The sequence below is a fragment of the Terrapene carolina genome, unplaced genomic scaffold (genome assembly GCF_002925995.2).
Source record: "Terrapene carolina triunguis isolate 2854851 unplaced genomic scaffold, T_m_triunguis-2.0 Scaffold88, whole genome shotgun sequence".
NCBI classification, from domain to species: Eukaryota; Metazoa; Chordata; order Testudines; family Emydidae; genus Terrapene; species Terrapene triunguis.
This window is the reverse complement of record NW_020664439.1, coordinates 48,585,101-48,609,980: the sequence shown is the minus strand read 5'-3', so window position 1 is coordinate 48,609,980 and position 24,880 is coordinate 48,585,101. Positions and strand designations below refer to the sequence as shown.

The 24,880-nt window shown below is 48.9% G+C and overlaps 1 protein-coding gene across 1 annotated transcript in view; it reads right to left on the bottom strand.

The window, feature by feature from the left end:
* CCDC50 (coiled-coil domain containing 50) overlaps positions 1-24,064 on the bottom strand; it is a 47,766-nt gene extending 23,702 nt beyond the window's left edge. Inside the window, exons 1-4 of the mRNA XM_024214454.3 lie at positions 24,006-24,064; positions 5,409-5,471; positions 4,173-4,302; positions 220-310 (exon numbers count right to left, since the gene is read on the bottom strand). Of these exons, the coding sequence (XP_024070222.2) occupies positions 220-310; positions 4,173-4,302; positions 5,409-5,471; positions 24,006-24,033 (312 nt within the window). The 5' untranslated portion in view covers positions 24,034-24,064. The remainder of the gene's footprint in view (positions 1-219; positions 311-4,172; positions 4,303-5,408; positions 5,472-24,005) is intronic.
* Positions 24,065-24,880: the final 816 nt, after the last annotated feature.

Below are 24,880 nucleotides of genomic sequence, written 5' to 3'. Positions count from 1 at the left end.
CAAGGACTGATTATACCCCATTCTTGCACAGGGGCATAAGGGACTGCATGAATTCCCCTTGCACAGCCTCTCCCCTCCTGCACATCCACACGGAGCTGGGCACAATCCAACCCCCACCGGGCAAACACACTCTTCAGCGTTGGTTTGGCCAATGGCTGGAATATGCCTGCACTGCTTTAATAAAAACAGCCCCGCTTCCCCCGCATCTGGAAGGGTTACCTCGTCTTTCTCCTCTTGTCTGCGCCGTTGTTCTGCTTCGATCACCAATTTCACCTGAATTTCCTGAGCTATCTCGCAGTCCTGCTGTTCTCTGGAAGGCAGAAGGAGGAAGAGGTTACACACTTTGGACATCAGCCAGACCGCAGAGGCAGAGGAGAAGAAAGGTACAATGGACTCCAAGCCCAGCATTATTATTTATTCTTTGTACTACTGTACCACCTGGGACTCCTATCATGCAAGGTGCTGTACAAACACAGAACAAAGATATAGGATGTCGGCTTTTTGGGCCAGGGACTAAGTGCAAGACACAAGACAGACAGCCGGAGAGTACCAGGAAACAAGGGACAGCATTGGTTGGCATGAGAGGCAGTGGTCCCCAGCACACCAATGGTCCAATCATCGTCAAGTGTTTTTGCAGGCATCATGGCGAAGGAGAGTTTTGAGGGAGGAGGAGGAAGCTGCTTTGTGGATGTTTTGGGGGGGCTCCTCCCAAGCAGGAGGGGCTGCAAGGAAGAAAGCATGAAGGCGTTTGAAAATGTAACAGCTGGTCAGTAGAGTCGGGCAGCACAGGGCGATCATAGGAGAGCATCGACTGCAAAAGAGAGAGGATAGGCAGGGCCTTGAAAGCGACAAGTGGCTTGTTTGCTGCCGTAGAGAATGGGGAGCCAGTGGAGGGGTGACAGGGTGAGAGTTGCAGGTTAGGAAAATGATCTTTGCAGCAGCAGCAGCATTCTGAATGGATGCGAGTGGGACTAGACTGCATTTGTCAAGGCCAGAGAGAAGGATGTGGCAGTAGCGGAGGTGCGAGATGACGAGAGCCTGGACAAGACTTTTAGCTGAACGGATGGCTAGAAAAGGTCACATCTTAGAGACGTTGGTGCTGATTCTTCCTGTGTGATTTGGACAGAGTGTGGATGCGAGGACCTAGAGTGAGATCAGAGTTGAAGAGGACATTGTGGTTCTGGGCTGAGTGACGAGTGGGGTGGTGGTGCTGGCCACAGGGATCGAGAAAGGAGGCAGCAGAAAGGGTTTGACAAAGGGGCATAGAGATTGGGGCTCGGTTTTAGGCATGTTCAACTTGAGCTGGCAGCTAGACATCCCCAAAAGGAAGTCAGAGAGACCGGCTGAGATTTCAGTTTGGACTGAAGGAGACAAGTCTGCAGTAGACAGGTAGATCTGCAAGTTATCAGCACAGAGATGGTAGTTGAATTTGTGTTTGCAGATGAGGTTATCCAGAGATCTGGTGTAGAGGGAGAAGAGAAGGAGACGAAGGACAGAACCTAAATCACTAAGAAAGAATTTTAAACCTCTCATCGATTTTCCATTGTTACTGAGGTTTGCATCTCTCTGCATTTCACTCAGCTCAGGCAGTGAGACTAGCTTGATATGATGCACTTGCGTGTCTGGTCACCTTCACTTTCCAGTTCTCCTGCACTAGCAACATTTGAATTCACAACTGAGTGGGTGTGAAACTTTCCTTTTGGAGCCCTCAAATGCAGGTGAGCTCACCCGGCTCCAAGCATGGATCATGGTTTGGTCTTGGGCAAACCTGATCTAAGCAGGGATTTGCAGTCTCAAGTGAATCCCATGCAAAACTGCTGCCCAACAGGCTACAACGGGGGCGGGGGAAGTGTCTCTCTCTCTCTAACATTCTGGATCCTTTAGGACCAGAAACTCAGTGAAACCTCAGAGGACACGGCACGGATCTAGGAAGAGTAAACCCAAAGGGTCAGATCCTGAGAGGTACCGAGTGCCTGCAATCCCCCTTGACATCTGTGAGCAGAGCTGAGGGGCTCCATTCACCAATGCCAGGCAATCTCCTAAATGTGAAAAACACCCCTTCCCGCAGATGGCTAAGAGACTGCAGCACAGCTAATCATTTCCCCGAGCATGGGAGGCAAAGTCACTGCCTCTCGACTCACAGCACTGTCTAGAGTGCTTGGCTGTGTGGGAATGAAAAAAAAAAAAAAAAAAGACACAAAAGCGTTTTCTTGCTCCTGATGAGAGTCTCTTGGAATGCAATATACTAAGCTGTTTACTAACCACTGAGTTGCACCAATGGGTTATACTTTCTCTTTCATTGTTTGGCTGGTAATAACTGGGAACTTGGATTAATTGCTTGACGGAGGCATGTCTTTTAAAACTTTCAATGTAGTGAAGATGTTTCCATTTTAATTTAAGTGAACTTCAGCCCCCTACAAGTCAAATGGAAGCAGCAGGTGCCAACACCTCCAGACATCAATTGTCCTTCATCCGCAGATTTTCAGAACAAAGCCCAGTGGTTCTGGCTAATGCGTCCTGGGTCTATGCTCCATTTTCACTGCATTACTTTTAAAAATCTGTTTCATGAAAATACTTCTGTTCATATTAGCTCTGGCAAATAATTGGAACAGGGTAGTGTGGCACCAAGAGAAAGGGTGGGGAAGAGATCAAATAAATTTAAAATGGTCCCTTTAACAGATGCTTCATGGGATTGGGAGCAATCCCGTGAAAAGCACAATTACATACCAGCTCAGGTTGTGCACTCGGGGGGGTGTGTGTGTGTGTGTCTTCCCCAGTTCTTCCTAACTTTGGAAATCTAGGATTTAAAAAAGCCTCAGAAAGCTAGGAGATTAAAATATTGATTTCTTAAGAGACTGTCCGTTCCTGCTTCCTTACTCCCCAATCCCCTTCCAATGGGAAATCCTCCAGGTTTAGCTGTGGTGCTGAAGTCATTCTCTAGACAGGGCTCAATGCTCACAGGCAGGAAAGAGGCAGCAGGAGCCGACAGAGGATTAAGAAAGCGAGATCCAGTTGCACACCCATCACATCCCCAGCCTTGCACATCTCTTCTGGCAGAGAGGCTGGAGTACACAGGAGTGGAACTGCTGCTGACGAGATGCTTTTCCAACCTTTAGCAGGGAGCTTCAGCCGTTCTGCCAGCAGAGCAGCTTGCTGGGTGCCAACAGCATCAAAACCTGCTGAGAAATGGGGCTAGTCGGCAAATAAGGCTGTTCGCTGTAGACGGTCACGTGAACCTCGTGCGCACACACACGCTCAGGCAATTTACATGTTCAGAGTAGATAGCGGCTAGAAAAATAAGTATGTATTTTATACACACATACATTCACTCTTCCTTCGCCTCTATTCAGCCAAAGTGATTTAGGGACATCAAAACCGACAGGGTGAACAGGGAGTTAAACGCTTAGGTCAGAGAGTGATTTATGTTTGTCCAGGCACGAAGTGAAACCCTTGCTTTCCTCGGAGAGATTTTTATCTAAGATTAAGGAAAACAAGAGAAAAAAAAAAAATCAAGTCTCCATGGGAGAGGGCGAGTCGCCTCTGAAACATGCTGCATCACAAAACAGCGTCTGCCTCCACAAACTCCTAAAACCTGACAGCATAGTGCAGAGGGAGCAAAGTCAGAAGATCCACTACTCAGTAGCACAAACACTCCCTATGGGAACATGCCCATATCTGCAACTCTTATAACAGGGGGATTCAGCACAATACATGGCATTTTTGTAGCACTTTATATGCTCAAAGCTACCCCAGACATTCGCCAGCAGTGACGAGGGTGGCTAAGTTTCCCCACTTCACAGACAGGCCAAATGAGACAAAGGAAAATGACCTGCGCGAGGCCAGGGGGTGAATCAGTTGGCAGAGCCAAGACTAGAACCCACAACCAGAGCTGGGTGAAATTTTTCTGCCGGAAAACGTTTTTCAACCATAAAAAGCAGATCCGAGTGGACTAACCACGCTACCTGCCATAAGCTATGGATCCAGTTAGAGCTTACAGACATTGATTTGTATTCCGTACAGGGGAGAGAGAAACAGGAGCACAAGAAGAGCAAAAAGGTTGACTGTCCCTGGCACGGACTCGGTTTGCTAATGATCAGCTGAAAACACCGCAGCAGCTCAGAGGGCAGCGACCCTGTGAAACAAGCGCTTGCGCGACTCTACCCCCCACTCACATGTCTTTGTAGCGCTTCTGGATTTGGGCCCGTGCTTTCAGATCCTCCTCTTCCTGAAGCTGCTTGGCCACCTGCAGGTCATGTTGCACCAGGCGGTTGCGCTGAACGTTTGTTGCCAAGTGATGTTCAACTGGAAAGAAATGGAAGAGGAACGTCAGTATCAACATTGCTATGTAAATGGACAGGCGGGCTTAAAAGAGGATGTGCTTTGCATCAGGGAAATGCCAGGCAGCACCTGAAATGATGGGAGGGGTTCTCCCGCGGGCGTAGGTAATTCACCTCCTTGAGAGGTTGTAGCTAGGTCAACGGAAGAATTCCATCCGTCTATACCGAGGGTTCAGTTGGCTTAACTATGTCGCTCAGGTGTGGGGGTTGATGTAACTTTTTAGCATAGACCCGGCCTAAGTAAAGGGAAGCAGGTTTTGAACTGGGACAGCCTCAATTCGTTACAGTGCCTTTTTACCACATTGAAAGGGCTACTTATGTCCATTCCAAAATGAGATCTGCTCATCTTAGGGTTCACCACAGAGCTCAACACGATCCTTATTAGATTAATCTCTTCATTTTCACTACAGAAGAAATTGTAAATAGCCATAACATGATTGGCTCGCTAAAGTCATTCCTGCCCCAAACTCAGAGCTGCAACGAGCGACTAAGTAACAGATAAAGCAACTGGACAGCATCAAGGTAAAAAGGACGACCAAAGTTTCCAGGACCCAACCTGAGACATCTTAAAGAGGCCTGATTTTCAAAGGACAGGTGCTCAACACTTCTGAAAATCAGACTCCTTTAAGGTGCCTCAGGCTGGTCGCCTAAAACTTGAGGCTTCTGAAATCTTTAGGCACTTTTGAAAATCTGGGCCAATATTTTAAAAACAAAAACACACCACTGGTGTAAAGTTTTACCAGAACCACCTTAAAGAGATTTAGGCCCAAAGAGATCACTTCACCCACCACTCAAACGCAGCCATCGCTGGGGTTTAGCATGGCAGCTGTTTAACAGTGCGCAGCAATTGTTAAAGGTAGGAAGAATTATCTGATTCCAATTCAAAGTAGAGTTTTTGTTAGCAACACTGATCTCGTAAGGGGATAGAACACCCAACAGCAAAACCTGTAAATCCCTTATAGAAAACCCACCATTGCTCCAGTGACTTTTCTGCCCTCTGCTTCCCTGTCTCTGCACTTTGGACCCTGCTGGGACAGAGTCAATGCAAACCGACAAACACGAGACACTTACTCTCCTGCTCCTGCAGACTGTGAGCGAGGGTGTGATCCTCCAGCACGGCGAAGTCTCGGCACACTGTGTGGGGGAAGGAGAGTGGCAGAGGGTCAATGCCAGGAACACAAAGGGTTCAGGAGCATGGGGAAGACAAACAGTTGCGAATAAATCGGAGAGAATCTCCCCCACCCCCACCTTCTGAGCTTTCCTTTCCCACTCAGTGAGTAGTTTTAGCATGCACTTCTTTCTCTTGTCCTCACCTTCAGCCCCTATCCATGCCACTGCCTGCATCTCTGCTCACATCCTGCCCTGCCCAGGCTTTCAACACAGCCAGCTCCAAGCATTCGAGAACCATGAGACAGATGCAAAAAGGGAGATTCATCACGCTCTTTGGATTGGTCTTCTGGCTTTTGCACCTTTTGGGGGTCACATGTGCAAACTTGTTCTCTGCAACTATGTGCTAAAAGCTGAGATTCTGTTGCGTTCACTTAACTTCAGCGTTCAAAGGTTTAAGACAAACAACGAACACGTGAGACTCACCATAAAACCACGAGAGCGGTCAATGCTGTGCAGTGTTGCCAGCACTCAGGATTTGGTCATGATAATTAGTGTTTTCTGTAAAGCCCCAGCTCCTGGAGTCAAGTGGATATCACAGGTGGGCAAACTATGGCCCGGGACCATCCTGCCCGGCTCTTGAGCTCCCGGCCAGGGAAGCTAGCCCCCAGCCCCTCCCCTGCTGTCCCCACTCCCCCCGCCGCCTCAGTCTGGGCGGCGGGGCTGCAAGCTTCTGCTGGGTGGCGCGGCTGCCAGTCCTGCTGCTCTGAGCAGCATGGTAAGAGAGTGGGGGGGCTGGATAAGGGGTAGGGGATCCCGGGGGCGGTCAGGGGACAGGGGGCAATTGGATGGGGGTGAAGTCCCGGGAGGGGGCGGTCAGGGGACGGGGTGTTGGATGGGTCAGAGGTTCTCAGGGGGGCAGTCAGGGGGGCAGGAAGTGGGAGGGGGCGGATAGGGGCCAGGCTGTTTTGGGAGGCACAACCTTCCCTACCTGGCCCTCCATACAGTTTTGGAACCCCGATGTGGCCCTTGGGCCACAAAGTTTGCCCACCCCTGGGATAGGTGGTGATTTCAGCCTTGTTTCTTAAAGAAAAAGTAAGCGCCACAGCCACAAAGGCTAGAGAAAAAGCTTCAGAATGTGACACCCCCCCCCCCCCCCCCCCCCCCCAAACGCCCCAAAAGCAGAAGGCAAATAAACACCAAATCTGTTATTTTTACAGGATCTTGTGATTTTTAAAGCCAATCTCATGATTTTTGTGAGCCTGACTTATAGTTTTTGAACATTTGGGGGTGGCACTACTGTCTCAGGCCCCTCCCTGCTTTGCCACCCTGAACTCGGGAGTCAGACCAAGCTGAGTAGGGTGGGACTTGGTCAAGGGTTTGAATTTTTTCCCAATTCCCACCCAACCCAAGTCCTTGGGACTTTTGGGGGGAGAGGGAGGGGGGGGCAGGGTAGCTTCAAATGATTTGATTTGAAAACTAAAATGAAAATACAAGTACACGTTACTTTTTGTTTAAGCCTCTCTCTGACAGGCTGATTTCAGCTCTCCTGTGTGTGGCATGTGCGTGATTTCCTTTGAAATGTACAGCGGGTAAGGTCAGGCTAACGTCCACCGGTGGTGACTCCTTGGAACCGACTGGGTGAGGTCCAACCATGTGGCATTAATCGACTATTTTCGCTCAGTGCCCCAGAGGAGGGCAGGAAACAGTAATAATAAACAGCCCTCTCCAAGTCAGTGAGAATATGCTCTTCATGCACACTCAGTGTCAACAGACCTTTCCTACTGTAGCACCCAGTTGATCAATTGAGGGGATTCTTGCCCACAGGCAGAGGGGAGTATCTAATCCCCTTTGCACAGACATCTCAGACCACACCTGCGCCTAGGTGGTATGACGGATTTATACTGGAAGGGTTGGAGCCTGGCGGGGCTGGCCTTAGGGGTGGGTCACCTGGGTGACTGCCCGGGGCGCCGGTAATCTAGGGGGCACGGTGCGGCAGTGTAGAGGTGCGCACTGCCAGTGCACAACCAGAAACTGCTCCCGGCTGGCCGGGGAGCGCCGTGGGGGGGGGGTGCCAGATTTCTCCCTGCTCCCTCCCAGCCGAGGAACATGGGGAGGGGAAGCAGTGACGCAGAGATACTGCTCAACCCCCCCCCCCCCCCCCGCAAGTTTCTCCATGTCCCCCAGGGGTGCAGGGGTTAGGGATGAAGGGTTGAGGACACGAGGGACCAGGGGAGCCCACAGGGGCTAGGAGCGCTAAAATGAGTTCACTCAGCGTGCCATTTTCCCCTAAGGCCGGCCCTGCCTGGCTCCAACCCTGTGGGGAGGTTTGTTGGTTTGTTTACAAAAACTCAACATTGTCTGTGGAAAAAATTGACAGAAAAGATTGGGGGGGGGGGGCGGGAGAGGGAAAGGGTTGGGGGGGGAGAAGGACTTAAGATTTCAGCAGGAAAAAAACCAACCCATTTTCCAACCAGCTGTACTCAGCACCCTGAAGGATCAGGCCTAGGAGTGCGGGCTCCCATGGAAAACAACGGCAAAACTTTCAGTCAGTGCAGGCTCAGGTCCTTAGCACAAGCATAAGGCAGCTCTCAGTATAAATTCTTTAAAAAGGAACTGAGAATGGCCTGGAGACAAACTAAACAGGAAGAGGTTCACCCCGCCTCCCTCCGGCTCCAGTCTGGGAGGAACATGTTTTGCATGTCACAGCTTTGGAAATGCCTGACACTTTCACACTTCGAATTTCAAAGGGGTGCTATTTCCACAGCATGGGAAAACACTAGGGTTTATTTTTAACTTGTTATGCTAGCCAGCAGAGTAGTAACACACTCTCTTTCTCTCATACACACACACTTCAGTCTCTCCATAGTATGTATGTGCCAACATCTGTATGAACTGAAAATAAACTGACTCGTGCCCCCAACCATGCAAAACATGGGCCCGATCCTGCAGGTCTTCCATGCACTGGGTATCTATCCAGCGTAGTGGGAGTTACGTGCAGGACAGCTTGCAAAATCAAGGATAGAGAATTATAGTACTTCGATTTTTCTGACAGGCCAATGCGATGGACAGTAAGACGCAGAAGACGAATCTCTTATATTTATATAGTGTTACCATTCCAAGGAATCATAACTATAGCTGGGTAAAACATTTTCAGTGAATAGTAAATTTTCCAGAAGACGCATTTTTCAGGGCTTTTTCCGAAACGACACAGAATTCTTTCCAAATTTATGAGAAAGTTTCAGATGAAAAAAAAGAACAAAAATATTAAAACGGTTTGTTTCAGCCATTTAGATATGAAAAGCTTTGATTTTCATTTTGAAACTTAGCTTAATTTAAAGGACGCAAAATACCCGAACAAAAAATGTAAAACTGGGGGGGGGGGGATTAAAAAATAAAAAAGTGTGTCATTTGGGGTTGAACAAAAACATTTTGTTAGATTCAAAAGGGTGAGACAGCCCTCCCCAGAAAAATCAGTTTTGGTTTTAACCGAATTATTTTTCATTTCATCCTTTGAACTGAAAAAAAAAGTCAATTATTCACACAGCAATAACCACAGCAAACTTTCTGAACCGCTTCGCCAGACACTGCAATGCTGTCACTTCCCGGGTGGAAGTGGCCACTGCTTCGCGAGGATAGCAACAGTTCAGAATCGTTTTGAAGAGGAAGTGGTACACACCTAATACCACAAGGCGACAGGAATAGCTTGGCTGGATGTTTCATCTGTAAGCCAAATCCAGCCAGTGGTGCTAGAACTAGGGGTGCTTCTGCACCCCTGGCTTGAAGTAGTAACAACAAACATCAAATACAGAGTGGGCTTTGGATCAGGCCCTGAATAAGAGTGAGAGTCAGGTGACGAGGACATGGGTTACAGCAGGAAGATCCCACGGTGACTCACTTTAAATGGATTCCACTCTGGATGATTCAATTATGGATTTTGTTTTATAGCAGTAACAAAAATTAAGGAAGATGATACAAAAACACTGACTAATGTTAACTGCCCACAGGAAACAAAGTCATGTATAAATAAACAAAACCTTTCTCTAGCTTCCCAGTTGGCCAGCTGACTGCAAAAAGCACAGTACAATCTCGACTGGCAACGGATGCGCAGGGGAGGCCCAGGACTGGAATAGCAGGGGCTGTGTGTGTAGCAGGAAGCGAACCCTGCACAATCTGTCAGCTCAGTCCCTCATTTTCATATGCACTAAATATACATTAAATTCACAAACATCTGCAAAGCAGCAATCCTGCAGCACTGAACCATCTATCAGAGGATTTCCAAGCACTTCACAAACACTAGAGAAATAAGCCACATAGCTTTAGTCTATTCATTACACAATTGGGTAAATTATTTAGTCTGCAGAAGAGAAGAGTGAGAGGGGATTTGATAGCTGCCTTCAACTACCTGAAAGGGGGTTACAAAGAGGATGGATCTAGACTGTTCTCAGTGGTGGCAGATGACAGAACAAGGAGTAATGGTCTCAAGTTGCAGTGGGGGAGGTCTAGGTTGGATATTAGGAAAAACTTTTTCACTAGGAGGGTGGTGAAGCACTGGAATGGGTTACCTAGGGAGGTGGTGGAATCTCCTGGTTTTTAATGACCGGCTTGACAAAGCCTTGGCTAGGATGATTTAGTTGGGGATTGGTCCTGCTTTGAGCAGGGGGTTGGACTAGATGACCTCCTGAGGTCCCTTCCAACCTTGATATTCTATGAAATCAAGAGACAGAACAAATAAACAACAGGCCCAAGTCTTTAGTCCTATGCTCTATAGATCCTTATACCACACTCATCACCGTAAGCAGTGTTGCCAACTCTCACGATAATTAGTGTTTTCCTTAAAGCCCCAGCTCCTGGAGTCAAGTAGATATGTGATGATTTCAGCCTTGTTTTTTAAAGAAAAAGTAAGTTTCCAACCCTCGTGGCTGTGGAGAAAGCTTCAAAACGTGACCCCAGTGCACCCTAAAGGATCAAAAAGCAGAAGGCAAATAACAAGAACACCAAATCTATTATTATTACATAATCTCATGATTTTAGGTGAGCCTGACTCCCAATTTTTGAACATTTGGGGTAGTATCGGAGTGTTTTTCCATAGCACAGTGAGCAACGCAACTCTCACCTATAATATGTTGTCTCATCCTCTCCCCAGGGGAGTCTTTTGTTTTGGATTTTATTTTAAATCAATCTCTCACTCACACCACGACGTGTTTACGTTAGAGAAGGTAAGTCGAAGAAATGCAACTTGCACTGGGAGCTGAAGGTGGTGAGATTTGCGATGGCCCTTTTTTTGTGGGGGGGGGGGAGGTGGGAGGAGGGGGGGAAGTGGAGTTGGTCCACAGGCTGTGTGGAGTTGGTGGAAGTGGAGTTGGTCCACAGGGAGTGGCTCCTGAGAAAACTCTCTCCCCTGCACGGATGAGTTTTGTCCTTACTGTAGAAAGTTCCATTGTGCCAGAGGAATGAAATTGTTGACCACGGCTTTAGTTGATCTTTTGTATCCCCTGGGCCTAGGCCAGGGGCGATGGATTCTTCTTAAAAGTGGGGGGGGACCACAAGGCCCCGTCCCCTCCATGGCCCTGTCCCACCCCTTCTCTTCCCCCCAAGCCCTGACCCCAGCCAAGCCGGAAGCTGTAGCCCGGCCGGGGACCCTGGACACCTCCCCCTGCCCATTGCAGGTGGAGGGTCCACAGCTCCCCACACTGCTCTTACCCCAACCGGGTTCCGGTTCCGGCCTGGCGGCGAAGCCTCAGGAGCCAAAGAGCCAGAGTTGGGTCGGGGTAAGAGCCGCCCACGCAGCTGTGGGGAGCCACGGACCCTCCACCTGCCCTGGGCAGGGACACAGGCCAGGGACTGTTCTCAGACCCCCCACCTCGGGCAGGTGTGGGGTTTGCGGCTCCTCACAGCTGCCTGGCCTCCCTGGATCGCTCTTATTAGGGCCAGGCTCCAGCTTCCAGCCTGGCTGGGGGGCAGGGCCGAGGGGGGATGAGGAGGGGAAGAGGGCCAGGCCCTCAAAAGACAGAGGGCCATGGGCCCTTGGCCTCTCTGTTCCGGCGCCCCTGACCTAGGCCATAGAGTACCTTGAAGATAAAGACAGACCCTGAACTTGACTCAGCATTCTTGGAGAAGCCAGTGTAAAAGAGCAGAAGGCAGGTGTGATGTGCTCACAGTAGCTCGTGTTGCTGGGGAGAAGCACTGCAGCTCTCTGTACCTCTTGGAGTACCTCCAAAGTGCTAATAGCCGGTCACTGAGCACAGCTTTACGAAGTAAGCCATGCATACCAGGAGGAGAGCGACAGAGAGCCTTGTACAATAGCCTTGTATTTGCTCAAGCAAGCATTTGGACTCAGTCTTGCAGCACTAAAGAATCCACTTGGCCATAGATGCAACGCGCGCATCTGCTCTTCTAAACCCGCTATCTGAGCGCGCGAGTACAGCTCTCCCTCTGGGCGGCCAACGCTGCTGCCTGCACCCGAGGAAGCCTTTTGCCATCGTCAGACACCAGCCTGGGTTGGAGGCTGCTGTAACTCAGCTGTGTACTATATTGCCAAGGTCCCATCGTGGAAAGCAAGACGGAAGGGCAAGTACTCCCGATGGGCCAGACGCCGAACAGCTGCGACTCCCACTGAAGCTAGGAAGAATTGCAGGTGCACAGCACCCGTCAGGATTTGGCCCTGTGTCACTGGAAAGAAGTCAATATGACAGCAACGGTCAATAGGCTCAAGAAAACCCACACAGCCTTCGCTGTGGACACGCGTCATGTTTTGGGGCAAATACAAGCGACTAGTTCCCTGTCCCGTTCTCAGTCCACGCCTGGCCCTTTGAAATTAAGCTCCTCAACCTCAGCCTGTGCAACTAAATCTATATGCAATACCCTCCGGGTTCCATAGGATTTGTGCTGCAGCTGGACACAGTTCTAGCTGAGATGGCGTGACCCAAGGGGTAATGGAGAAGTTCACTCTTCCATCTCTGCAAACAAACCTAAATCAAAGAAATCCCATGTCCTTAAGTTACATGCGTTAAGAAAGAAAACAGATTAATGCATGTTCCATATCATGAATTAACTGGACTTCACCTCTTTAGACCCACACTGGGGGCTATCAGACAGTCGTAGGAGCAGCAGGGACACAAGCAGAGATGCTCTAACTAGCAAGTTCGCGTTATGCTTTGTCGGACAACAGGTTTACTCTCCGCCAAATAAGCCGGCTTTGCCGGAGCAGGGGGCTAGGCCATGCTAAACACTTCCCACCAGCTGGGAGAGACAGAGATCCCAGTGTAGAAATCTCAGATGCTCCCTTTAGCTCCCAGAGCAGCAGGAAGTGTCTTCATGGGAGAGACCTCAGAGACGCTGCTGGAACAGGCAGCAAGATGCCACCTCCACAAAGGACAAAGCAAAGGTGTTCAGGATGAATCCGCCCTGCTGCAGGGGTCACACAATGGACTGATCGCCACCTAGGCCCCATGTACAGGTTTTCTATAACGGTGTGAATGAAACCCTAAATGCGGAGACCCTCCTGAAACGGGACAGCTTTGCACAGCGCCTGTGGTTTATTACCGCGTCCCTGGAGTCACCGCTGAGATCCCAACCTGCCAAAGGGCAAAGACAAACCAAAGGCATGAAACACATACCAATTTAAACGACACTTCAGCATTTGTGGCTTTCCCCTATTACCTCATCTTCTTAAGTCAGCACTTCCAATGCCAGTTCGCAGCAGAGAAAGTGAGAGAACCACGGAGTCAGCAGGGGGCACCGGCAAATATAGGTCTACCTATTATTTATTTATATAAACACAACAAAGAAAGAGCAAAAGTAAAGTGCAGGGGAGAGCACAGTGTGTGTTTGTCCCCTCTGTACCATGCTGCACCAAACAGCAGCTGCCTGTTCCTTAACAGGCCCAATACACTGACAACAAGAGCAGCTCCCTGTGTTACACACAGCTTCACATGCCACACGAATGCCCTGAAGTCTCAAACCCTACAGATACGTCCATCTGATAGGCCACGTAAGCCACTGGACTCTTTCTGCTGTGTTCCGAGTTATCGCCCATTTCTACAGCCAAGGGATTGCTCAGCCTCCCCCCCAGACATTTCTTTTAGCATGTACCAAAATCTAGCTTTTTCCTACCATTTTCCATCAGCTGTTCCCGTCACAAAACAAACTCTGTTTACGAAACACGGGAGCGGCTAGCAAGTCAGAGTCACGCTTGGTGTGGAACATCTGCATTTCGAGAATCTCAAAGCCTGAGCAGGGGGTAGAGAAGGGACAAGACAAAGCAGTTTAGTCAGCTAAAAAACCCCACAGAACTGTCAAATTGTTGACAAGTTAGGCTGAGAGCGGCAGGTGCACTCGGCTCCAGCCCAGTGGGTTTGGAAGGATGCTGAGTTATTCGAAAACTCTCCTGAAAGGCTCTTTTCCAGTTTGGGTAAGTTCTCTGAAGGCTGCAAATTGCTTCCTTGAATCACCGAGTTAAATGTGACTCAGACGACACTGATCAGAGATAACCAAGAAAGAGCCAGATGGCAGTTTCCAGAGGACTGACATTCACCCCCAAACAATGAGTGAAACTGCTCTGCAAGGCACTTGCACTGATCTCACATCCTCCCTCCCCGTTGCACAGATAAGATCCTAGGGCTGGCACGAACAAGCACCTCTTTAGGTTGCCCATAGAAGCTTGAACTTGGGTTCTACAGATGACGTTAAGACCCTTTTTGTTTCACGCAGTCCATGCAGGGGCATGAAATCAAGAAACTGCTGCAGAGAGAGGAATTCAGCTTTGGGAGGAGCCAGGTACAGTATGAAAAGCAGGGTTGGGCATGAGACTTTAATACTTTTCCTTCTTTCCCTTCCGGCCCAGGGCCATGGAATTTAAAGACCTAGCTGCTCAGGTTTTCGAAAGTGACTTGTGATTTGGGGTACTTCTGTTTTGGGATGCCCAATTTGAGGCACCTTAAAAGGAGCCAGATTCTCCAGGGCTGGGTGCTCAGTGCTTGTTGAAAATCAGTCCCCCCCTAAGGACAGTCCACCAAAGTCACTAGACCCTCTTGACAATCCTGAATAGCGCCTCTTAGCACTGAAGTGGGAAATGGTTCCAACCCCCAAGAGCTTACAGCTTAACTTCACCCAAGATGCAATGGAGGGGGTACAAGAACACAGGTGGGTGGGGAAGGAGGATACAGGAACAAGATTATAATTACTCAGGAAACCGCCTGCATGATGAGGTGGGAGACCCCAGCCAGCCCACCCAGGAGAAAGTTTTTGAGGAGTCATCTTTGGATTATACCGGAAGAAAGCTGCCCCCATCACTAACTGCAGCAGGCCTTTGGCAAGGTTGGATTTTTTGGTATTATATTCTCACTGGGGCCTGATCCAGCCCACGCAGAACTCAATGCCCAAACTCCCATTCACGTCAGCGACTCAGGATCATGCCCCCAATGCATTATACTAAACCAATCAGTGATACAACAGAGCACAGAGACGGTCTCCGAGGAGTCTAGGTTATTGTTGCCTTGCAGCCCAGAATTGGTAACATTTTACATCCCCTCTGCACTACGCGACGCGCAGGGAGGAGTGAATTGGGCACCCTGTGTACTGACCCCAGCCCTAGGAAATCTGAGAGCCACACAGTTCCTACGGAAAGCAACAGGAGTTGAGGATGCTGAACACCAAACAGCCTGTGGCTCATTACATGTACAAAACGGTCCTTCAAAAATGTCCCGTGGAGATGATTGAGCAGCCTTTTTTCCTTCAGGGGATTAGCTCTGCCCGACTTGGTGCCCACTGCCTCCCTTTAGACTTTCATTTAAAGTGAGTGAGTGCAGAATCAGGCCCTTCACAAAGAGAATCAGGACACTTCTGTATGCACCCCGTCTATATTACACACAGCACTACGAACACCTGCACGCCCTGATGATTGGACAGCCACAGAGCGAATATCTCACTAAATATGTGCACTCTTTGGGGGCATTTATTTCCTGTGTGCATGTTGTATTCTGGTGCATTTGCTTTCCTACATTAACTCGCTTTCTCTTCAGCTTTTCAAGTGATGTTGTGCCACGCAAGGGACACGCTGGATTTCCCTGACAGGCTGCGCTTCTCATTTCTGCTAACTCCAAAAACAAATTCCTCACTCAAATGGACGCTTTTTCTTCAAATCTGTCAATCTCCCGCAGTGGCTCCAGTGCAACGCTCGGCAGCACTCTGAAGAGACAGGGGCATGCATCTTGGCTGCTTCGCTAGCATTTTTAAGCCCTCGACCGTGCAGCATGGTGAAGGGGCTCGTATGGCCACTCAGGAGAGAGATGCACAGACAGATGTAAAGGGGACTGGTAAAGAGTTCGGCGGATAACGTGAAGTGTCGGCTCTCCCAACAGGTCACCACTGGCTCAATCCTTAGAGATAAAACTTAGAAAAAAACGTAACGAGAGAGCTCTCTATGCTCCCCTGGGAAAGATTATGGACTCCATGCTGAGCGCTTCTTCGCTGACTTCAGTAACGTCATTACAGATGATACAGACCCCGCTCTTGTGAGTATGGACGAGAGTTTGAGCTGTGTGGATGGATACGAAAGCCCATATGTTAGAGATATTATGGGGCCAGAATTTAGACATACCATGGAGTGAGGGCCTAGCGTGAGGCCAGAGTCGAAGATGAAACCCAGGTTCTGAGACGGAGTGCGATTGTCTACAGCGGAGGTGGCCAAACTACGGCCCGTGGGCCACATCTGGCCCGCAGGACCATCCTGCCCAGCCCTTGAGCTCCTGGCTGAGGAGGCTAGCCCCCGGCCCCTCCCCTGCTGTCCCCCTCCCCCGCAGCCTCAGCTTGCTGTGCCGCCAGGTTGGTTGGTGGGGGGAAGAAGGAGATAAATACTAACCCACGTACATGTGGGCTCCACACTTTACCACACACGGTTTTCGAAACAGCCTTTAAAATGGAAGTTAATGGAAAGTGACTCACTCCTACCACACATCGGCTTTGTCCCACACAGCGGCGACCACAGTGAAAGGTGTCAGCAGTGCACAGACTAAATCCGCCACCATCACCAGCTCAAGCCAAAAAAGTTCAAGTTAGACTATTTTATTTGGCCGGCAAAGAGTTATTGGGTTAATTGGTTGCACCGTGGGTCAGCGCACAAATAAAATAATCGTTAGGGCCCGATGGAAAGTCCACGGAGGTCAGTGGAACACCGCCGTGGGTCTGTGGATCAGGCTCCTTCAATACCTGCCTTCGGAGGATCTCAAAGCTCATTACAAACACTAACGAGTTAATCCCCATAATACCACCTGAGGCACAGTGCATTTAAAAGGCAGAGTAACTGATCCACAGAGAGATCCGTGAGGTCAGACAGGGCGTCGGGGGGGCAGACGCTGAGATCAGAATGTAAGTTATTACAACCATGATAGAAGTCCTGGGAACCCACTGTGCGAGGCACCACACAAACACACAGTGACGCTCGATTGTGATCTAAACAGACACACCAGATAGAAGGGATGACAGACATGGAGCTGACACAACGAGATGGAGCGATCTATCCAAGGGCACAAAGGGAGTCTCTGAACCCACAGCTCCTAGGTCCTAGTTCAGTGGTTTAAGCATAAGAGCCGCCTCCCTTCCCCCGGAAACTTTCAAGTTTTGAGCTTGAGCTAAATGTAGATGAGGAAGTAAGTACATCTGGTATGAAACTGGCCAGCTGTCTGGCACACAGATTGTCAAATTCATGGGCTTGGGACTAGCGCTGTGGGGAAGATGCAGTGTGAAGCTGTTCATCTGAGCGTTGCCGGCCTGGGTGGGAGAGTCACGTGAGCCTTGCAGAGGATTTGACCTGGGCTAGAAACACCTGGTTCCTTACTCCAAAAACTTTCCCCTGAACAAACAGGCTTGAGTGCCTTCTCCCATCCCCCTTGTCACATCTGACAGTGCTAGGGATTGTGTCTGTAGCTAGCCAGGGACAACAGTGTTTGGCTGAGGGCTGTCTGTACGCTCACCCCTGGCTCCAATGCTTTCTGCAGGCAGCCAATTGGTTCCTTTGCCTCTGCATGGTAGAGTAGGGGTAAGCCCCATCGTTTTCAGTGTAGACTGTTTTTTCTACCCCAAAAATCCCGGGTGATACAAAAAGTAGTATTCTTTTTTTCTAATTTTCACCCTATGTTTGTATCATTCAAATATATAAAAATAAACGTGTTTTATTATGAAAATACAATACATTGCATGAGAGAGATGTATTATGAAAACACATTAGTCTGTGTGTGTGTATATATGCAAAGCCGCCTGTTGAATAAGGCTATGTATTAGTCTAGACTCAGGATACACACAATAAACAAACAGGGACGCACACAAGCTCGGAAGTGTGTGCGCATCTGAATCTACTGATGAATCTCACACCCACCACATACACATTGCAAGCTGTTAGCAGATAATGATTTAAAGATCTGACATACTAAAATGGGAAGAAAATAAAAATTTAAAAATAACAAAAACAGGAGAAAAGGCCGAAGTTGAGTGTATGTGCTGCAAATGGTGTGGCCCAATTATCAAATGTTAATATTTATAGCCTAATAGTTCTAAGTCTATAACAGTAAACTGTTTTTTCAAATAAAACTTTTCATTTGGGGATTAGGGATCTATTGTTTTCTTAAACTCAGAAGTGGCATTGTGTTTTTGAGTTCCGTTTTAGTTCTGCAGCAAGCCACATTGAATTCCATTCATCAAAGCATTAATCTAATCAGTACTCCCCCACCCCGTCCTTCCCTCCACCAAAATAATCCAGATATTTACCTAGACAAATCATTAATAGTTTTTTCCACTGATTTTCATCTATTTTTGTTGTTGCAGGAATAAATACTTGTAAATTCCTGGGAAAAATAAAATAACCAAAACCGAAGGGCCCGAAATATGAGGTACGTGGGGCCTCAGGTGCAGGGAAGCAGTCTCTCTCCTGCCCTGATCCTGGAAGGAGAGCAGGGAAACCTCAGGTGCCCCCCCATCTCCTGGACTGTAATAGGCTGCTTAAGGAAAAACAGGGGCCATGGGGCCTGCGGGCGATGGTGATGCTTTTCAGTTTAGGAGGAAATGGCCCTGTTTTGCAAGGGTTTGCCTTGTGTTTTCTCAGAGACTTCTGAGTTGAGCCTGTTTGTTCAGAGAAAAGTATTTGGAGTAAGGAACCAGGTGTTTCTAGCCCAGACCACATTCTCTACAAGGCTGATGCGACTCACACCCAGGCCAGCAACGCTCAGATGAACAGCTTCACATGGCAACTTCCCCACAGCTCTAGTCACAAGCGTGATGAGTCCCAGCCAAGCTCCTACTGAATTTGTGCACTTCAGGAAACTGATTAGTGTTCACCAGGGCCGACTGTGAAACAGTGACCCAGATATGGAAGGCCCTATATAACCCAGTACATATCCCTCTGAGCCATCCAGTCCCCACGCGCCGGCCTAGAGTGATTTCCAAGAAGAAGCCACGAAGCAGAAAACCACAACCCTGAACAGCGCACAGCTAGAAGTCAGTCACCCAGACCCGAGCGGCACAGTGCCGGTGCTTTAGCAATGACCTCGCCGATCTTCCACCACTTGAACAACTGCTGTCCTGATCACACTAAAACTGACAGGCCAAAGCCTGCTTGCTGTGACTTCAGAGAGACCTAAGTGAAACCTTAATGAGCAAGGTGAGCTCTGTTTGGGCTTCCATCCTGAACCTCTGCGAAATTCTAAGGCGATTCCCTGCTCCCCATACCAATAATCTAAAATTCTGAACCTATTTCCAATCCTCAAAGACACCAAGTTGTTTTCCCTCTACCCTCACTTACTTGCAGACACACAACCCAGGCCAGAGGCAGTCACCGGAAAGCCTGACATAAACCAATAGCATCAGTAAATCGGGGCAGATTCCAAGAGAGATTGAGAGACACAGAACACTAAGCCTCTGCTCCGTGACCCGGCCATCTGCCGGCTTCAGAGTCAGCAGCCACGCGGCTCTACTAGCGAGGGTCTCAGTAAAGGTCAGGGGACGCTGCAGCGGTCAGAGGGCAGGTGGTGGAGGAGGAGAAAGGGGAAGACAGAGGCTGATGCTTAGAACAAATTTGTATTCAGTCATATAAGAGAGCTGTACACCGGGCAGCCTGCCTGCACCGAGAAAACCCTTGCCAAGACAGAACATAGCCATACAAGCCCTTCCTGTTCCCCCAAGGCAGCAGCTGTGCCTGCCATGGGCACGTGCGGAGAAGCCAGTCAAGCTGGCATCGGCACAAAGAGCGGCTTTTGAAACTACAGCTCAGTGTCAGTAAAAAAAGTCAAATTAGAGACTTCAATGAGAGCGGAATTCGTAATGCAGCCATTGTCACGGCCACCCGCCCACAGAGCCGGACTGAAACAGTCAGGCCTTGTCTACACTGGGGGCTTAGCGACAGCGACGGAGCACAGATGTGCTACACTGGTGTGAAACGTCACGTGACCCAGTGCAGCTTAACCCAGTTCCACATTGGGGGACACAGCTGGCGGCAAGCCCGGGGTGCAGACAGGGTGGTTTATGTCAGAAGGCAGGTACCCGTTGGAAACAGGAGGGGAAAAATAAATGACCAGAGCTGGCACAGGGGATTGGAAATAGGCGGCTACAGAGCTGTTCACCAGTTCAGATCCACTTGGCATCATAGGCAGTGAATGAACATTTTAAATCAAGCTGGGAGGTTTTTCTAAAAGATCTGCTCTAGGCGTTATTCCGGGGGAATTCTGTGGCCCGTGTGGTACAGGGGGTCAGACCAGAGGATCACAGTGGAATCTCTGCTGCCTGGTCAGTGGCCTATGTCTCTGTCCCAGACAGCAGGTGTCTGCGTCGCAAAGCCAGTGGTATAACTCTCAGCCTGGCAGAAGCAGCAGCAACCAAATGCACCACGGGGACTCAACGATCCTGGAAAGAGGTGGGATCTGTGCAGGTCTGGGGGATCCCAGTGGATCTGTCTACACTGCAAGGTAAGCCCAGGGTTAGTAGAACTCGAGTTAGCAGACCCTGGGTTTGTTAGCCTAGGGCTTGAGCATCTATACTCATCTGTAACCCCAGGTCCCAACCTGTGGCTCCAGCATCTGCATTGCATTATGCAGGCCTAAGTCCAACCGCCCAAACCCCAGACTTTCTAGCGCCCTCCCAAAAAGTGGTCATTCTAGCCCTGTGTTCGTGGTGCAACCACCTAGCTTGGCTGTCCAGAGGACAAAGAAAGTCAGCCCGTGGGATACTTTTGGCAGACTCCTAGAGCACAAGTCCAACGGGGCTGTGTCTACACTGCTTGAACCGTGGATCCCAGACTGACTCAGGGTCAGAGCCTCCATTCCCATAGTGTCCTGGGGCCCTTGGTCCAATCCCTGACTTAACTGGATTTGTGTGTAGACAGAAGGAGGTTTAGGCTTGAGCCGGAGCTCAAACCCGGGGCTTACACTACAATGTAGATGTGCCCCAAGAGATAATAGTTTGGATCCCCCAGTGACACCCTGACTCCAGCCCCCCTGCCCCCCTTAGGATACCCATGTGTGTACTGCATCCATGAGGTGATATGCAGTGGTTAAAGCAGATTGGAACAGGGTGGGGAGCTGTGGAGAAGGGCTGGTTACTTAAGCCAGGGAGACGAGGGGAGCTGTGTTTTTCCCTCCACACAGTTCCCTTGCTTTAACCTCTGGTATTATGCCAGGGGATGGGGATCAGTCTGGCGTGCAACTACTTGCATCACAAGTCAGTTTCATAAGTAACTGATTAGGAATAATTGTCTATCGCCAGCATGCTTTTGTCCCAAAGGCTCTCAAAAAGGCCTCATGAAGTAGGCATGTGGATCTTTTCACTGCCACCGTGCAGCCACCCCTGGGATGGAACATGACAGCGGTCAAACAGCACACAGTAACATTGCCCAGCAGCTCAGGGCTGGGAAGGAAAAAGACTGTTTCCTCTTAAAACTGCAAATATGAACCCAGACAGGAAATAGCTCAAGACGAAACTTGGCCAGGCACCGCATCTAACATGAGTACTTCTGATAAATATTATTATGGTTTCCTTATTGACCACAATGGTCAGAAACTTCACTTTACATCTCGCCTAACAGATGGCAACTCCAGCAGCAAAGTGGCTTCTAATACTGGGCTGAAGCATTGAGGCCTCGTCTACACTGGAAAAGATTTGCCAGGATAGGTAGGTAGGGGCAGCTTCTACCGAAAAAAAGAGTTCTGGTGTAGCCTAGACCAGCTCCCCAAAAGAAATAAGTTACACGGCCACAAAAGTGCTTGAGCTGGTATAGCTGCAGTTAGGGCTTTTACGGATATAAAAATATCAATTAAAAAAAAAAAAACCTTAACTGATACTGCTATTGATTCATAGATTCTAAGACCAGAAGGGACCATAGTCATCATCTAGTCCAGAGAGGGACAAACTACGGCCTGCGGGACCGTCCTGCCTAGCTCTTGAGCTCCCGGCTGGGGAGGCTAGCCCCCGGCCCCTCCCCTGCTGTCCCCCCGCCCCACAGCCTCAGCTCACCGTGCCGCCAGCGCTCTGGGCGGCAGGGCAGTGAGCTCCTGCCAGGCAGCGCGGTGCCATGGCTGGCTCCAGCTGTGCGGCACAGCTGCCAGTCCGGGTACTCTGAGCGGCATGGTAAGGGGGCAGGGAGCGGGGGTTGGATAAGGGGCAGGGGGACCCAGGGGGCAGTCAGGGGACAGGGAGCAGGGGGCGGTTTAATAGGGGGTGGAGTTCCAGGGGGCAGTTAGGGGTGGGGGGGTCCCAGGAGGGGGTGGTCAGGGAACAAGGAGTGGGGGGGAGGGGGTTTGAATGGGTTGGGGGTTCTGAGGGGGGCAGTCAGGGGGTGGGAAGTGGGAGGGGGCAGGGGCCAGGCTGTTTGGGGAGGCACAGCCTTCCCAGCCCGGCCCTCCATACAGTTTTGGAACCCCGATGTGGCCCTCAGGCCAAAAAGTTTGCCCACCCCTGATCTAGTCTGACCTCCTGCAGAGCACAGGCCAGAGAGCAACCCCAAAGTTATTCCCAGAGCAGGTTTTGTAGAAAAAACATCCAATCTTGATTTTAAAATTGCCAGTGATGGAGAATCCACCATGACCCTTGAACTGTTCCAGTGGTTAGTTACCATCACTGTTCAAAACGTACACCTTATATCCCACCTTCAACGTCCAGCCATTGGATCTTGTTATACCTCTGTCTGCTAGATCAAAGAGCATGTTACTAAATATTTGTTCTCCCATCTAGGTACTGCTAGACACGAGGCGCTCAATCTATTTAGCTTAACAAAGAGAAGGTTACGGGTGACTTGATCGCAGTCTGTCGCTCTAAGGCATGTTTTCTCATTTTTTAATCATTCTCACGGCTTTTCTCGGAGCCCTCTCTGATTTAGAACATCCTTCTTGAACTGTGGGCACAAGAACTGGACACAGTATTCCAGGGACAGGCTCACTAGTGCCATCGACTCCTACTCAAGATTCCCCAGTTTACATATCCCAGGTTCACATTAGCCCTTTTGGCCACAACATCACACTGGGAGCTCATGTTCAGCTGACTATCCAGAACTCCCAAATCTTCTTCAGAGTCTCTGCTTCCCAGGAGAGCACCACCTATCCTGCAAGCGTGTCCTACATTCTTTGTTCCCGGACGCACACATTTACATTTAGCTGTGTTAAAATGCATATTGTTTGCTTGTGCCCAGCTTACCGAGCAATCCTGATCACTCTGTATCAGCAACTTATCCTCTTTCTTATTTGCCACTCGTCCAATTTTTGTGTCATTTGCAAACGTTATCAGTGATGATTTTGTTTTCTTTCAGGTCATTGATAAGTGCCATGAACAGATCCTTGCGGGACCCCACTAGAAACACGCCCACTCGATGATAATTCCCCATTTACAATTGTATTTGGAGAGAGTTTTAATTCATTTAATGTGTGCCAAATTAGTTTTATAAATCAAAATGTTGTGGGGTACCAAGTCAAAATGCCTTGCAGAAGTCTGAGTATATTGCACCAAGACTGTTACCTTCATCAACCACATTTGTAGTCTCATTTTAAAAAAATGAAATAGATCCTGTCAAACTAGCTTCCTATTTTCCATAAACCCATGTTGATTGGTATTAATTATATTATCCTCCTTTAATTCTGCCCTATCTAAACCACTCCCTTATCTTGCTCAGGATCGATGTCAGACAGACAAGCCTCTAATTACCCAGATCATCTCATTTACTCTTTTTAAGTGTCGACAAAAATACCGGCAAAAGTTTACATGTAGACCTGGCTTTAATAAGAAGTCATCTGCAGATTTGAATAACCAGCACCACTTCCTGCAGCATCTAGCTACGCTTCTTAGATTATCCATCCAAGGAAAGAATCAGCTTAACATTTCTTAGTTGAAATGAGATTTTATATGCCCGCAGCACTAAAACAGCGACGATACCCTTATTCTTCCAAGAAGTACCATGGCATCTTCTTGTCACAATGACTAGCCCCTCAGCGATAGTTCTCATCTGAGGGAGAGTTAATAAGAAATAAAGAAACTGAAGCAAAGAGAGTAGCAAAATGGTCTTCCAAACCGTTAATGAATCACCAAACTGACCTTTGTCCAAAATAAACAGAGAGGACATTTCTCCAAAAGGACGGACAGTGATTTTCTGCATCTGGAACAAATATTTCCCTGGTTATGGGAGTTGCTCTGTTTCTTCCCTTTGTGTGGTGTCATAAGCAGATGCTAGAAACAGGTAGGTCAGTAATGAAGAGATCTAAACAAAGCACAATTGGGGTTCAACACTTTCCATCAGAATAAAGCCTGATGAATTATGTTCCCAGTAAATTCAAGGTATTCGATTGAGACTTTACAGAACACAAAGGCTCCACCTACCCTGCACATTTTAGCCATGTTGTAACACTCCCCTAATCAAATTGTTATTTGGCACTAAGGGTGAAACTTGGCTCCTCTGAAATCAATGGGAGTTTTGCCATTAACTTAAGTGGGCCAAGATTTCACCCTAAATCTTCAGCACCTGAATGCTACCATTCTCCATAGGCAACAAACAGGAGCATTAACCCAAAATTCTTAGGGTTTGGCCTGTTTCCCCTCCATCTACTCAAGTGTTTAAGACTAAACTGGATCTTCAAGTGTATGCTTGCTCTTTTGTATTAACTATGAACAAAATACTATTGGCTACAGACTTGGAAACACGTCTCAGATGTTTTGAATGGATGTACACAGTAATTCTAACATTCACCACTCTAAGTAACACTGGTGTAAACCCAGAGTAACTCCTTTGGCTGGTGAAGTTACTAAAGATTTACTCTGTTGTAAGCCAGAACGGAATCTGCCCCGTAAATAGTACTTTTCATCGGAAGACCTCCGAGCACTTTTAATAATACCCAACAGCACCCTTTCGAAGTAGGCAGGTATCGTAATTCTTGCTTTCCAGATGGAGAAATTGAGACATTGACTGGTTAAGC